Genomic DNA, 14,696 nt, shown 5'->3' on the forward strand with positions numbered 1-14,696 from the left:
AAGTAGGTATCATTGGCAAAATGAGCTCCAAGTGAGTGGAAATTGCACAGAACATAGAGAAAGATGCAAATATCTGGAAGATACCATGATGGTATATTTTCTAAAGAATTTTCATTGTATTCTAAAACCATATTAAATCACAAATGAAATTTCAATGCAAAATTGCTTGTAATTTGAAAGTCACACTGACCTTTATTTTGGCAATCTATTCTTGACTTTGGGAAAAGGTAGATGTTGCATTTTGTGGAGTCAGCAGTATTTTGAATCGGTAAAGGACGCTCATCATTATTCTCATCCTGGCACAGCATGCTCACATTGATTGTCTTTAACTTATGACCAGCAAAATGTTTCGGAGCTTCACATTTGGCTAGATTACCTAGATTTCGTTGACCAGGAATCTGCAACTTCCTGATCATTTGGTCCAGCTTACAATTACAATTCCAAGGGTTGCCATAAATGCGCAGATATTTTAGTTTGGGGATAGGCATAAAAACCTCCTCTGACATAAACTGTAATTGATTGTGCTGCAATAATAAAGTAGTCAGTTCATCCAGTCCCTCAAATGCACCTTCTTCAATATATGCTATAGCATTTCGTTGTAAGTCGAGGCTCTTCAAATTCTTTAATGTTGAAAACATCAGGGCCTTTAACCTATGTATTTTATTTCCTGCTAACTGTAAATGAACAGCATCCCTTGGCAAATTAGGAGGAATTGTAATAAGTTGCTTATCTTGACAATCCATTATTTTTTCATTTTCATGCAAACTTTCACTGCATATGGTGCTTAGGAATTGATCAAATCTTTTGATATGAGTGGAGCGCTTTTTGAGACATTTCTTGCCGCAGTCCCTCATTCTGTTTCCATGGCTGCCATTCTTAATTTTCACGAACTCTACTGCTCTACAAAGGAGTAGCACCAATATAATCCTAATTACTTGCATCCTGATATCCAGATGGTTCCAGCAACAGACTGGTGACTTGACACTATACAAGAATCCAAAGAAACTTGAAAACTAAGATAGCCTCAAATGATTTGGGTTTTGGACAGACTTGAACCAATTGTTCCATGCAAGGCAGTCTGTGAAGAAAAAAAAATTAAGTATAGTTACTAAACCATTACGGTAAGGTAGAAAAGGACAAGTTAGAAATGTGACTGAAACATAGATCATACAGCGGATAAAGTATAACTGAAAAAGGACACGTTGACTTTGATTCAGATATTTATTATAAATTTAGTGAGCTTATCAATTGTTTGCCAAATCACACTTAACTTGCCTGGTTTAAATTTAAGCAAAGCTTGGCAATTACCTGACAGTCATTATTTATTTGGTGCATTCTCCAACACCTCTACCAATTAGAATCTATTTGTCAACCAATTGCAATTCTCTTTTCAATCAATTGAAAAAGATTGATTTCTGTTTGCATTGGTGTTTCTTGTAATTGACCTGATGAGTGAAAGATGAAAAGTTTCGAGAAACTGTCTTTTATCAGCAATGCTCAAGTTCTGTACTACCAAACTGTAAACAAGTATTAACTTAACAATACATTGAGAAAATAGGCCTGTCATATATCTTAGGCAGTAGTGCAACATGAACATTAACAAATCAATAGCTAGTTCTCTAATGGATTCAAGAAAGCAAAATCATTTTTGGGTAGTAGCTGTAAATCATGCCTCGAAAAGTGAATGAAGCAGCCATAGCACTGGTTTTGATCAGGCTGTCTAATTTCAAGAAGCAGTCTTTAATGAGTCATTAATTTCACTGGACTAGTAATCCAGAGGCCCAGTTGAATACTTTGGATTCTCCTCATCAGTGAATCTATTTGACATCGGTTCAAACCCATCACCATAGCTTCTGGAATTTTTAAAATGCCGGGTGGCCAAGAAACCGTTCTTGTTTGTGGAAACTCCATGGACCTCCAATGGCATTTCGAGGAGGTATTCCTGCTGGCCTGATCCGCACGTGACTACATACCCACGGCAATGTGGTTAACTTTGAAATGCCCTCTGAAATGGCCAAGTAAGCTATGCAATTAGATTAAAAAAAAGGAATGAATGAAAATCGGACAGATCATCCAGCATTGACTTAGGCATCAGAAACATCAATGGTAAACAGATCCCCATCATAGAACCACAGACCTGTACGGCATGGAAATAGACCCTTCAATCTGACTAGTCTGCACTGATCAGATACCTAAACTAATCTAGTCCCATTTCCTAGCATTTGGTCTATATTCCTCTAAACCCTTCCTATTCACGTACCCATCCAGATGGCTTTTAAATGTTGTAGTTGTACCAGCCTCCACCACCTCTGGCACCAAGTTCCACCGTCTGCATGAAAATGTTCCTTTTGAATCTGTCCTCTCTCACCTTAAACCTCTGCCCTCTAGTTTTGGACTCCCCTACCCTGGGAAATGACCTTGGCTATTCACCCTATCCATGCTCCTCATGATTTTATAAACCTCTATAAGGCCACCCCTTGGTCTCAGATGCTCCAGGAAAATAGCCCCAGCTTATTCAACCTCCCCTCAAACCTCCAACCCAGGCAACATTCTTGTAAACCTTTTTTGAACCTTTCAAGTTTCACAATATCTTTCCTATTACAGGGAGATGAGAATTGAATTCAATATTCTAAAAGTGGCCTAACCAATGTCCTGTGCAGCTGCAACATAACATCCCCTATACTCTAGGAATTCGCTCAATCCCAACTATCTACCCCTGATATAAGCCTCCTTCATTTTCTTGACCAGAGCCTCAATTTTTCTGGTCATCCAACATTCCCTATACCTACTAGCTTGCCTTATGCACAAAAAGAACATGCTGTCATGTAGCTCTTGTATCTCATTATAAAAGGCCTCCTACTTTCCAATCATGCCTTTACCTGCAAATAGCCTCCCGATCAATGTTTGAAAGTTCCCATCTAACACTGTCAAAATTGGCCTTACTGTAATTTAGAACTTTAACTTTTTAATCAGTTGCATCCTTTTCCATAACTATTTTAAAACTAATAGAATTATGATCACGCCCCAAAATGCTCCCCTACTGACACCTGCCTCAAGTTTTGCTCCTTCTCTAGTAGGTACATCCACATATTCAATATGAAAATCCTCTCCATCCAAGCCCTTAATATTATGGCAGTGCCAGTCTATGTTTGGAAAGTTAAAATCCCCTACCATTCCAACCCTATTATTCTTACCAACCCTGCAAATTTTCTTAACAACTAGGTTTTTGGTTTGTGCCAAAACTGGGACATCTGTGAGCAGCCATACATAGTCAAACTCACATAAAATTATCCCTTACAGACAATATCCCAGATAGCAAATATCACTATCCCTGCGTATATTCTGTTTCACTGTCAGTTGATAACATAGTGGTATTGAGATTGGAGGGGATTTTGTTACGTGTCCTTAACATTGACTGTGTACCCCATGAAGTTTAATGGCAACACAGATCAAATATAGGCAAGGAAACCTCCTGTTGATTAATATCGACACCATCCTTGTTCCCTCATCTAATGAATCAGCACTCCTCTCAGTTGAACACCACTTACAGCAAGGGCACAGCGTGTACTATGACTGATGGGCTTCAATGTTCATGACCAACAGTGGTTCAGTAGCACCAATACTTAGTAAGCTGATATATGTCCTTTAGGAGTCAAAGTGATACTTGGTCTGTGAGTAGGTGGTGAGTGGACAACAAGGAAAATTTGTCTAGGCCTTGTCCTCACCAATCTGTCACTGATGCAGCTGACCATGACAGTATTGGTAGGAGTAACCACTGCATAGTCCTAGTGGACACAAATTCTCATCTTCAAAGTGAGGATACCTTCAATTTTGTTGGATTGCACTACCACATAAATGAAATAGAATGCAAACAGATCTAGCAACTCAAGACTGTTCATCCATAAGGCCTATTACCAGCGCCTGAATATATTAAAGCATAATCTGTAACCTAGGCCTGGCTTACACTCACTCTCCTATTATTATCAAGTGAGGGGATCAACTCTGAGTTGATCCCATGCAAGTAAGCCAAGTTAAAAATGAGATATCAACCTAGTGAAGCTATAACACAGGAGTAAATCACCGAAGTAAAGAAGCATGATGCACTAGACAGAGCTAAGTGATGCCACAACCAACAGATCAGATCCCAGTTCTGCCACACCTAGCTATGAATTGTGATGGGCAATTAAACGACAACACAAATATCTTCCATCCTCAGTAATAGGAGAATCCTGCATATAATTGTAAAAGGCAAGGCTGAAGCTTTTCAGCCAGGAATGCTCATTGGAAGATTCACTTCAGCTTTCTCCTGAGGTCCTCAACATTACAGATGTCAGCCTTCAATCATTTTGATTCATACAATGAAATATCAAGGTAGCAGTGAATACTACAAAATGATTCGTATTACCGAAGACTTGTGTTCCAGAATTAACCACTAACCCTGCCAAGTAACTCCACTACAGCAACAAAGTGACATCTACATAGTACACAAAACATTATAATGCAGTACAGTTCTGCTGACCTGTGGAACCAATCTGAAGCCTATCTATCCTATACTAATCCTTTTCCATCCATCCATTTAAATGCCCTAAAAGTTGGCAAGTCTACTACTGTTGCAGGTAATGTGTCCCACGCCCCTTCTATTCTGAGTAAAGAAACTACTGCTGACATCTGTCCAAATCTATCACCCCTCAATTTAAATCTATGTCCCCTTGTGCTAGCCATCACCATTCGAGGAAAAAGGCTCTTACTGTCCACGCTATCTAACCCTCTGATTACCTTATATGTCTCAACTAAGTCACCTCTCAACCTTCTCTCTAATGAAAAACAGCCTCAAGTCCCTCAACCTTTCCTCATAAGACCTACCCTCCATACCAGGAAACATCCTAGTAAATCTCCTCTGCACCCTTTCCAAAGCTTCCTATAATGTGGTGACCAGAACTGTGCACAATAATCAAAGTGAGGCCGCACCAGAGTTTTGTACAGTTGCAGCAGGACCTTGTGGCTCCAAAACTCAATTCCTCTCCCAATAAAAGCTAACACACCATATGCCTTTTTAACAACCCTATCAACCTGAGTGGCAACTTTCAGGGATCTATGTACATGGACACCAAGATCTCTCTGCTCATCTACATTACCAAGAATCTTAGCATTAGTTCAGTACTTTTTACTCCTGTTGTTCCTTCCAAAGTGAATCATCTCACACTTCTCCGCATTAAACTCCATTTGCCACCTCTCAGCCCAGCTCTGCAGCTTATTTATGTCCCTTTGTAACCTGCAATATCCTTTACCCCTATCCACAACTCCACCGACCTTAGTGTCATCCGTAAATTTACTCACCCATCCTTCTACGCCCTCATTTAGGTCATTTATAAAATGACAAACAAAGGCGGCCCCAAAACAGATCCTTGTGGTACACCGCTAGTAACTGAACTCCAGGATGAATATTTCCCATCAACTGCCACCCTCTGTCTTCTTTAAGCTTACCAATTTCTGATCCAAACTGCTAAATCACCCTCAATCCCAACCCTCCATATTTTGTGCAATAGCCTACTGTGGAGAACCTTATCAAATGCCTTACTGAAATCCCTGTACACCACATCAACCGCTTTACCCTCATCTAACTGTTGGTCACCTTCTCAAAATAACTCAATAAGGTTTGTGAGGCACGACCTACCCATCACAGAACTGTGTTGACTATCCCTAAATCAACATTTTCCTCACGAGATGATTATAAATTCTATCTCTTATAACCTTTTCCAACACTTTACCCACAACTCAAGTAAGGCTCACTGGTCTATAATTACCAGGGTTGTCTCTACTCCCCTTCTTGAACAAGGGGACAACATTTGCTATCCTCCAATCTTCTAGCACTATTCCTGAAGACAGTGACGACAAAGACTAAAGGTTCTGTATTCTCCTCCCTGGCTTTCCAGAGAATCCTAGGATAATTCCCATCTGGCACAGGGGATTTATCTATTTCCACACTTTCCAGAATTGCTAACACCCTCTTGCGAACATCAATCCTGTCTAGTCTAGTAGCCTGTATCTCAGTATTCTCTTCGACAACTTTATTTTTCGTCAGTATTCTCACTGAAAAAAAGACATTCATTTAGCGCTTCCCCTATCTCCTAAGACTCCACGCACAACTTCCCACTACTATCCTTGATTGGCCCTAATCTTTCTAGAGTTATTCTTTTATTCTTGATATACTTATAGAGAGCGTTAGAGTTTTCCTTGATCCTATCTGCCACTGACTTCTCATGTCCCCTCCTGGCTCTTCTTAGCTCTCTCTTTAGATCTTTCCTGGCTAACTTGTAACTCTCAAGGGTCCTAACTGAGCATTCACGTCTCATCCTAACATAAACCTTCTTCTTCCTCTTGACAAACCACAGCTTCAGTAATCCACGGCTCTTTTGCTCGACCACATCCTCCCTACCTGACGGGTACATACCTATCAAGGACACGCAGTAGCTGTTCCTTGAATAAGCTCGACATTTCAATTGTGCCCATCCCCTGCAGTTTCCTTCCCCATCCTATGCATCCTAAATCTTGCCTAATCGTATCATAAGATTAGGCAAGATTTAGGATGCATAGGATGGGGAAGGAAACTGCAGGGGATGGGCACAATTGAAATGTCGAGCTTATTCAAGGAACAGCTACTGCGTGTCCTTTCTGCCAGCGATAACTCTTGCCCTGTGGTACATACCTATCCCTTCCCATCTCTAAAGTAAACATAACTGAATTGTGGTCACTATCACCAAAGTGCTCACCTACCTCCAAATCTAACACCTGGTCATTTTCATTACCCAGTACCTAATCCAATATGGTCTCGCCCTTGTTGGCCTGACTACATACTGTGTCAGGAAACCCTTCTGCATATGTTGGACAAAAACTGACCCATCTAAAGTATTCGAGCTATTGTATTTCCAGTCAATATTTGGAAAGTTTAATTCCCTCATAACAACTATCCTGTTACTCTTGCTCCTATCCAGAATCATCTTTGGATGATTCCTCTTTTGTTCCATCTCTGGAACTATTTGGAGGCCTATAGACAATTCGCAACAGGGTGACCTCTCCTTTACTGTTTCTAACCTTAGCCCATACTACGTCAGTAGACGGGTCATCAAACGTCTTGTCTGTCACACTGTACTATTGTCCGTGACTAACAATACCACCCCCCACATCCTTTACCATCTTCTCTGTTCTTACTAAAACAACTATATCCCGGAACTTCCAACAACCATTTTTGTCCCTGCTCTATCCATGTCTCCAAAATGGCCACAACGTCGAAGTCCAAGGTACCAAACCATGCTGCAAGTTCACCCACCTTATTTTGGATGCTCCTGGCGTTGAAGTAGACACACTTCAGACCACCTTCCTGCTTGCTGGTGAACTCTTGCGACCTTGAACCCTCATTTCTGACCTCACTACTCTCAACCTCCTAGACACCGGAACTACAATATAGGTACCCATCCCCCTGAATCTTTCTGGCAATGTGTGAATATTTTCTCAGACATGTCCAAATCCAGCCCAGCCAATGAATATCCCATCAGATTTCTCTTGATCATCAGTAAAGTGATGGGAAGATGTTGTTGACAGGGCACTCTAGTGGCACTTGCTCTACATTAACTAGCTTGCAGACACTCAATTTGCTAATCAACTTCTAACCTCATTACTATTTTGGTCCAAACATCGACTGAAGAGCTGAACTGCAAAGTAAGCTGATAGTAATTGCCCTTGACGTCAAGGCAGCATTTGATACACGTGGCCTTGCAAAACTGGAATTGGTGTAAGTCGGGAGAAAATTGTGCGCTGGTTGAAGTCATACCTAGCACAAAGGGAGATTGTTCTGGTGTTGGATGTCAGTTAACTCAATACCAGGATATTACTGCACAAGTCCTTCAGAGTAGTGTCCTGTGCTGAACCATTTTCAATTGCTTCATCAAAGACCTTCTTTCCATCTTAAGTCAGGAATGGAGATGTTTCCTGATAATTCACCAACATTTGGCACTATTCAAGACTGCTCTGATACCGAAGCCTCCATGTGCAACAAAACATGGACAACATTCAGCTGGAGTTGATATATGGAGCAAATGTACATTTGCCACTTAAGTGTCAGGCAATAACTAATCTGCAACATTCAACAGCACTACCATCTACAATTCCCCACCATCAAAATTCTCAGAGTCCCCATTGACCAGAATTTGAACCAGAACAGCCATATAAATGTGGCTACAAGAGCACATTCATCTCCTAACTTCCCAAAATGTATGTCCACTATCTACAAGTTAAAGCCAGGAGTGAGATGAAATACTCTCCACTTGCCTTGATGAGTGTAGTTGCAATAGCACTCAATAGGATGACAATTCAGGGCAAAGTTGACTGGTTGATTGACATCCCATTCACTAGTTTTAATATTCACTCACTTCATCACCAATGCACAATGTCAGCATTTACTAGATATATGCGCAAATCACCAAGACTCCTTCAACAACACATTCCAAAGGAGAAGAACAGCAGATGCATAGAGCAGTACTACCTGTAGATTCTCCTCAAAACCATACACCATCCTGACCTAGAACTAGGCCAGAAGTGGTAAAAAAGATGGTGAGAAGGAGGGTGCCTCCATCCTTCCGATAGGAAGGAGACCAGAATTGCATACAATATTCCAAAAGTGGCCTAACCAGTGTCCTGTACAGCTGCAACATGACTTCCCATACTCTGACCAATAAAGGAAAGCATACCAAAAGCCTTCTTCACTATCCTATCTACCTGCAACTCTACTTTCAAGGAGCTGTGAACCTGCAATGCAATAACTCTTTGTTCAGTAACACTCCCTAGGACCTTACCATTAAGTGTATAAATCCTGCTAAGATTTGCTTTCCCAAAATGCAGCACCTCGCATTTATCTGAATTAAACTCCATCTGCCACTTCTCAGCCCACTGGCCATCTGATCAAAATTCTGTTGTAATCTGAGGTAACCTTCTTTGCTGTCCGCTACACCTCCAAGTTTGGTGTCATCTGCAAACTTACTAACTGTACCTCTTATGCATACATCCAAATTCTTTATATAAATGACAAAAAGTAGAGGGCCCAGCACTGACCCTTGTGGCACTCCACTGGTCACAGACCTCCACCTTCTTTATGGTTGACTTATTTTGGCTGCAGCTACAAGATTGAAGCTAGTGAAGCTAGCCATCCTTAGTTTCACACAATGTTATTACCCTGTCTGGAAGATAGCTATTCTTTCTATCGTGCCTATATTAGAACTAATTTTTGTCATTATTAAATGAGGGAAAATCAGAAGGCTTCCATCAATTTGAAATGTTGACTTTAATTAAATAACAGGGAAAACAAAGACTGAGCATTTGCATTTGGGATTAAACAGGGATACTTACCTATCCAGCATCAACACATTTACAGTAAATGAATGATGTCTTCACCCAACTCAGTTTTATTGAAAGTAGTTGCCAAAGAAGTCCCAAGTGAGTTACTGTGTCCAGCGCTTCAGTGATGTGAGTTGATGAAGGTGACATTCTTTCTGTTAAATGTCACAACTCTTTTACTCAATGATAATCTGATTCTCAGATCCTCATCATCAAGAACCTGCCCCCATTTCATGCTCCAGCTGTCCAGAGCACAGCATGGAAGGATTATTTTGTGCCCTCTGTGTGTACAGTACTGCACTGAACCCCTAGAACTGTGCAAGCATGGAAACTTCACATTGAAGCATCATATGGCTTCCACTAGGACTATTGAGAGCAAGTATTGCATAGTATATACACTGGAACTCATGATATGACATGCTTACCACCACGCGTGTGCAGACGAAAATGCCAGAAATGCTCCAATAGATGACAATAGATGACATATTTGTTAGCACCCCCACGTCTCATTCATCTGGAGAACATTCTATCAAAGATGAAAGACAGTGAGCCTTCGGCACTTTTTTCACATCATGAGGAGACATCTTACTGGTCATTTTATGAGGCTAGAGGTTGCTGCTGGTTCTGAGTTTCCATATTTCCTCATTAATCTCAATGGCCTCTCTGTGTTCAGTGACCACAGAAATGAGAACAGATACTGTGCTTGGATCCATCATTGATGGTTCCAATGGCCTATGTGGGGAATATTAGATAGAAGGCAGCTTCTCAATAGTGTGGTCAAATAGCAGTTGCAGCAAATACAAATGACAATATTCTCTATATATTGTTACATGGAGGCCTCTGTGTGGGTGGAGAGTGGTAATGACCATCAGCGACCCCTGCTCTGTTGTCTCCTACCGTTAAATATTAAGTCCATAATTATTGTCCTGTCTATATCCAAGCATGCTGCCTCTAAACCTACAGTTGACTTTCCTAAATTCTCCACCTCTTTAGTGGCCCATAATAACCTGTATTGATTTGGAATGAAAAGATACTCAGGACAGACTGTGGCCTAACCCTCTGACTTGGAAAGACAGCACCAACTGAAGACTGATCAGACTCTTGACTAATATTTGTGCAGTTCCCCAACTGATTTAACATTAATCCCCTGCAGGACTGACAATGGCCCACTCCCCTGGCTGTATTAATATGGAACCTCTGACTCTGAATTCATTAATTGGCTAACTGATTTGGCAACGACATAGGTAGGAAGAGGGGTGGGGAGGTCATTCAAGAGCTCAGGGAGTTAGGCTGGAAGCTAAAAGCTAGGACAGACAGAGTCGTCATCTCTGGGTTGTTGCCGGTGCCACGTGACAGTGAGGCAAGGAATAGGGAGAGAGTGCAGTTGAACACGTGGCTGCAAGGATGGTGTAGGAGGGAGGGCTTCAGGTATTTGGACAATTGGACTGCATTCTGGGGAAGGTGGGACCTGTACAAGCAGGACGGGTTGCACCTGAACCAGAAGGGCACCAATATCCTGGGGGGTAGGTTTGCTAGCACTCTTCGGGGGGGGTTAAACTAATTTGGCAGGGGGATGGGATCCAGACTTGTAGTCCAGCAAGTAGGCTAGCTGTTTGTCAGGATGTCCAAGAATGTAGGGAGGCTGTGAAGAAGGTAGCACTGACAGGGAATACTTGCGGACACAGAGATGGGTTCAAGTGCGTATACTTCAACGCAAGGAGTATCAGAAATAAGGTGGGTGAACTTAAGGCATGGATCGGTACCTGGGACTACGATGTTGTGGCCATCACGGAAATGGTTGTTGGAGGTTCCTGGTTACAGATGCTTCAGTAAGATTAGGGAGGGTGGTAAAAAAGGAGAGGGGGTGGCATTGCTAATTAGAAATGGTATAACGGCTGCAGAAAGGCAGTTCGAGGGGGATCTGCCTTTGGAGGTAGTATGGGCTGAAGTCAGAAATAGGAAATGTGCAGTCACCTTGTTGGGTGTTTACTATAGGCCCCCCAAAAGCAGCAGAGATGTGGAGAAACAGATTGGGAAACAGATTTTGGAAAGGTGCAGAAGCCACAGGGTAGTAGTCATGGGCGATTTCAACTTCCCAAATATTGATTGGAAGCTCTTTAGATCAAGTAGATTGGATGGGGCGGTGTTTGCGCAGTGTGTCCAGGAAGCTTTTCTAACTCAGTATGTAGATTGTCCGACCAGAGGGGAGGCCTTATTGGATTTGGTACTCGGTAATGAACCGGGACAAGTGATGGGCTTGTTAGTGGGTGAACATTTTGGTGATGGTGACCACAATTCTGTGACTTTCACCTTCGTTATGGAGAGAGATAGGTGCGTGCAACAGAGTAGGTTTTACAATTGGGGGAAGGGTAATTATGATGCTGTAAGACAGGATCTGAGGAGCATAAGTTGGGAGCATAGGCTGTCAGGGAAGGATGTCGTGGAAATGTGGAATTTTTTCAAGGAACAGATACGACGTGTCCTTGATATGTATGTACCTGTCAGGCAGGAAAGAAATGGTCGTGTGAGGGAACCTTGGTTGACGAGGGAGGTTGAATGTCTTGTAAAGAGAAAGAAAGAGGCTTACATAAGGTTGAGGAAACAGGGTTCAGACAGAGCAGTGGAGGGATACAGGATAGCCAGAAGGGACCTGAAGAAAGGGATTAGGAGAGCTAAGAGAGGGCATGAAAAATCTTTGGCGGATAGGATCAAGGATAACCCAAAGGCATTTTATGCGTATGTGAGAAACATGAGAATGATGAGAACGAGGGTAGGTCCAATCAAGGACAGGGGTTCTGCCTTTGGAGGTAGTATGGGCTGAAGTCAGAAATAGGAAAGGTGCAGTCACCTTGTTGGGTGTTTACTATAGGCCCCCCAAAAGCAGCAGAGATGTGGAGAAACAGATTGGGAAACAGATTTTGGAAAGGTGCAGAAGCCACAGGGTAGTAGTCATGGGCGATTTCAACTTCCCAAATATTGATTGGAAGCTCTTTAGATCAAGTAGATTGGATGGGGCGGTGTTTGCGCAGTGTGTCCAGGAAGCTTTTCTAACTCAGTATGTAGATTGTCCGACCAGATGGGAGGCCTTATTGGATTTGGTACTCGGTAATGAACCGGGACAAGTGATGGGCTTGTTAGTGGGTGAACATTTTGGTGATGGTGACCACAATTCTGTGACTTTCACCTTGGTTATGGAGAGAGATAGGTGCGTGTATTGAGTCGGAAGAGATAGGAGAGGTCTTGAATGAGTACTTTTCTTCAGTATTTACGAACGAGAGAGACCGTATTTTTGAAGAGGAGAGTGTGAAACGGACTGGTAAGCTAGAGGAGATACTTGTTAGGAAGGAAGATGTGTTGGACATTTTGAACAACTTGAGGATAGACAAGTCCCCCGGGCCTGACGGGATATATCCTAGGATTATGTGGGAAGCAAGAGAGGAAATTGCAGTACCGTTGGCAAGATCTTTTCGTCTTCACTGTCAACGGGGGTGGTACCAGGGGACTGGAGAGTGGCGAATGTTGTGCCCCTGTTCAAAAAAGGGAATAGGGATAACCCCGGGAATTACAGGCCAGTTAGTCTTACTTCGGTGGTAGGTAAAGTAATGGAAAGGGTACTGAGGGATAGGATTTATGAGTATCTGGAAAGACACTGCTTGATTAGGGACAGCCAGCACATATTTGTGAAGGGTGGGTCTTGCCTTACAAGTCTTATTGAATTCTTTGAGGAGGTGACCAAGCATGTGGATGAGGGTAGAGCAGTGGATGTAGTATACATGGATTTTAGTAAGGCATTTGATAAGGTTCCCCATGGTAGGCTTATGCGGAAAGTCAGGAGGCAAGGGATAGAGGGAAATTTGGCCAATTGGATAGAAAACTGGCTAACCGGTCGAAGTCAGAGAGTGGTGGTAGATGGTAAATATTCAGCCTGGAGCCCAGTTACAAGTGGAGTTCCGCAGGGATCAGTTCTGGGTCCTCTGCTATTTGTAATGTTTATTAATGACTTGGATGAGGGAGTCGAAGGGTGGGTCAGTAAATTTGCAGATGATACGAAGATTGGTGGAGTTGTGGATAGTGAGGAGGGCTTTGTCGGCTGCAAAGGGACTTAGATATGATGCAGAGCTGGGCTGAGGAGTGGCAGATGGAGTTCAACCCTGCCAAGTGTGAGGTTGTCCATTTTGGAAAGACAAATAAGAATGCGGAATACAGGGTTAATGGTAGGGTTCTTAGTGAGGTGGAGGAACAGAGGGATCTTGGGGTCTATGTTCATAGATGTTTGAAAGTTGCCACTCAGGTGGATAGAGTTTGTAAGAAGGCCTATGGTGTATTAGCGTTCATTAGCAGAGGGATTGAATTCAAGAGTCGTGAAGTGATGTTGCAACTGTACAGGACTTTGGTTAGGCCACATTTGGAGTACTGTGTGCAGTTCTGGTTGCCTCACTTTAGGAAAGATGTGGAAGCTTTGGAGAGGGTGCAGAGAAGATTTACCAGGATGTTGCCTGGAATGGAGAATAGGTCGTACGAGGATAGGTTGAAAGTGCTAGGCCTTTTCTCATTGGAACGGCGAAGGATGAGGGGTGACTTGATAGAGGTTTATAAGATGATCAGAGGAATAGATAGAGTAGACAGTCAGAAACTTTTTCCCTGGGTACAACAGAGTGTTACAAGGGGACATAAATTTAAGGTGAAGGGTGGAAGGTATAGGGGAGATGTCAGGGGTGGGTTCTTTACCCAGAGAGTGGTGGGGGCATGGAATGCGCTGCCTGTGGGAGTGGTAGAGTCAGAATCTTTGGTGACCTTTAAGCGGCAATTGGATAGGTACATGGATGGGTGCTTAAGCTAGGACAAATGTTCGGCACAACATCATGGGCCGAAGGGCCTGTTCTGTGCTATATTGTTCTATGTTCTATGATTACATCCAAGCTTCTGGATGGATATCAGATATTGCATATTACTAACAATAGTGACCCTACCCCACCCCGGATGGTGATAATTTCCTTTGACTTGACTAAGCAATACTCCTTTCACCAGTGGTCATTTGGTGAAGCACATTCATTACCTTTGCCACATAAGTGACTGGCACATGTTGCAGGTGTGACATTAATATAGCATATCATACTGCAGTAAAACATCTGCCTCCTTCACTGCTAAGTGTTGATAAACAAGACAGGCTGCCTGGCTTTGTATCTGTACTAAAAGTAATACAGAACTACTGTGAGCCTGTATTCTCTGAAAGATAAAGAAAACAGAGATGCTCTGAGCATTCAAAGAGGTGCAAGTCAGTAAACACTAAGAAAGCAAGCTAAGATTTC

At 42.4% G+C, this 14,696-nt stretch overlaps 2 protein-coding genes across 5 annotated transcripts in view; one reads left to right on the top strand and one right to left on the bottom strand.

The window, feature by feature from the left end:
- Positions 1-14,696, top strand: part of fbxl13 (F-box and leucine-rich repeat protein 13) — a 317,084-nt gene that overhangs the window by 162,064 nt on the left and 140,324 nt on the right. The window lies entirely within an intron of this gene.
- Positions 1-14,696, bottom strand: part of lrrc17 (leucine rich repeat containing 17) — a 67,743-nt gene that overhangs the window by 39,425 nt on the left and 13,622 nt on the right. For both annotated transcript variants that reach the window (XM_043713825.2, XM_087999507.1), the window contains one exon: positions 191-1,078. In XM_043713825.2, the coding sequence (XP_043569760.2) occupies positions 191-941 (751 nt within the window). In that variant the 5' untranslated portion in view covers positions 942-1,078. The remainder of the gene's footprint in view (positions 1-190; positions 1,079-14,696) is intronic.

Source organism: Chiloscyllium plagiosum, unplaced genomic scaffold (assembly GCF_037043375.1).
Source record: "Chiloscyllium plagiosum isolate Xiang-an unplaced genomic scaffold, Cpla_swu_hap1 HiC_scaffold_23, whole genome shotgun sequence".
In the NCBI taxonomy this organism is placed as follows: domain Eukaryota; kingdom Metazoa; phylum Chordata; class Chondrichthyes; order Orectolobiformes; family Hemiscylliidae; genus Chiloscyllium; species Chiloscyllium plagiosum.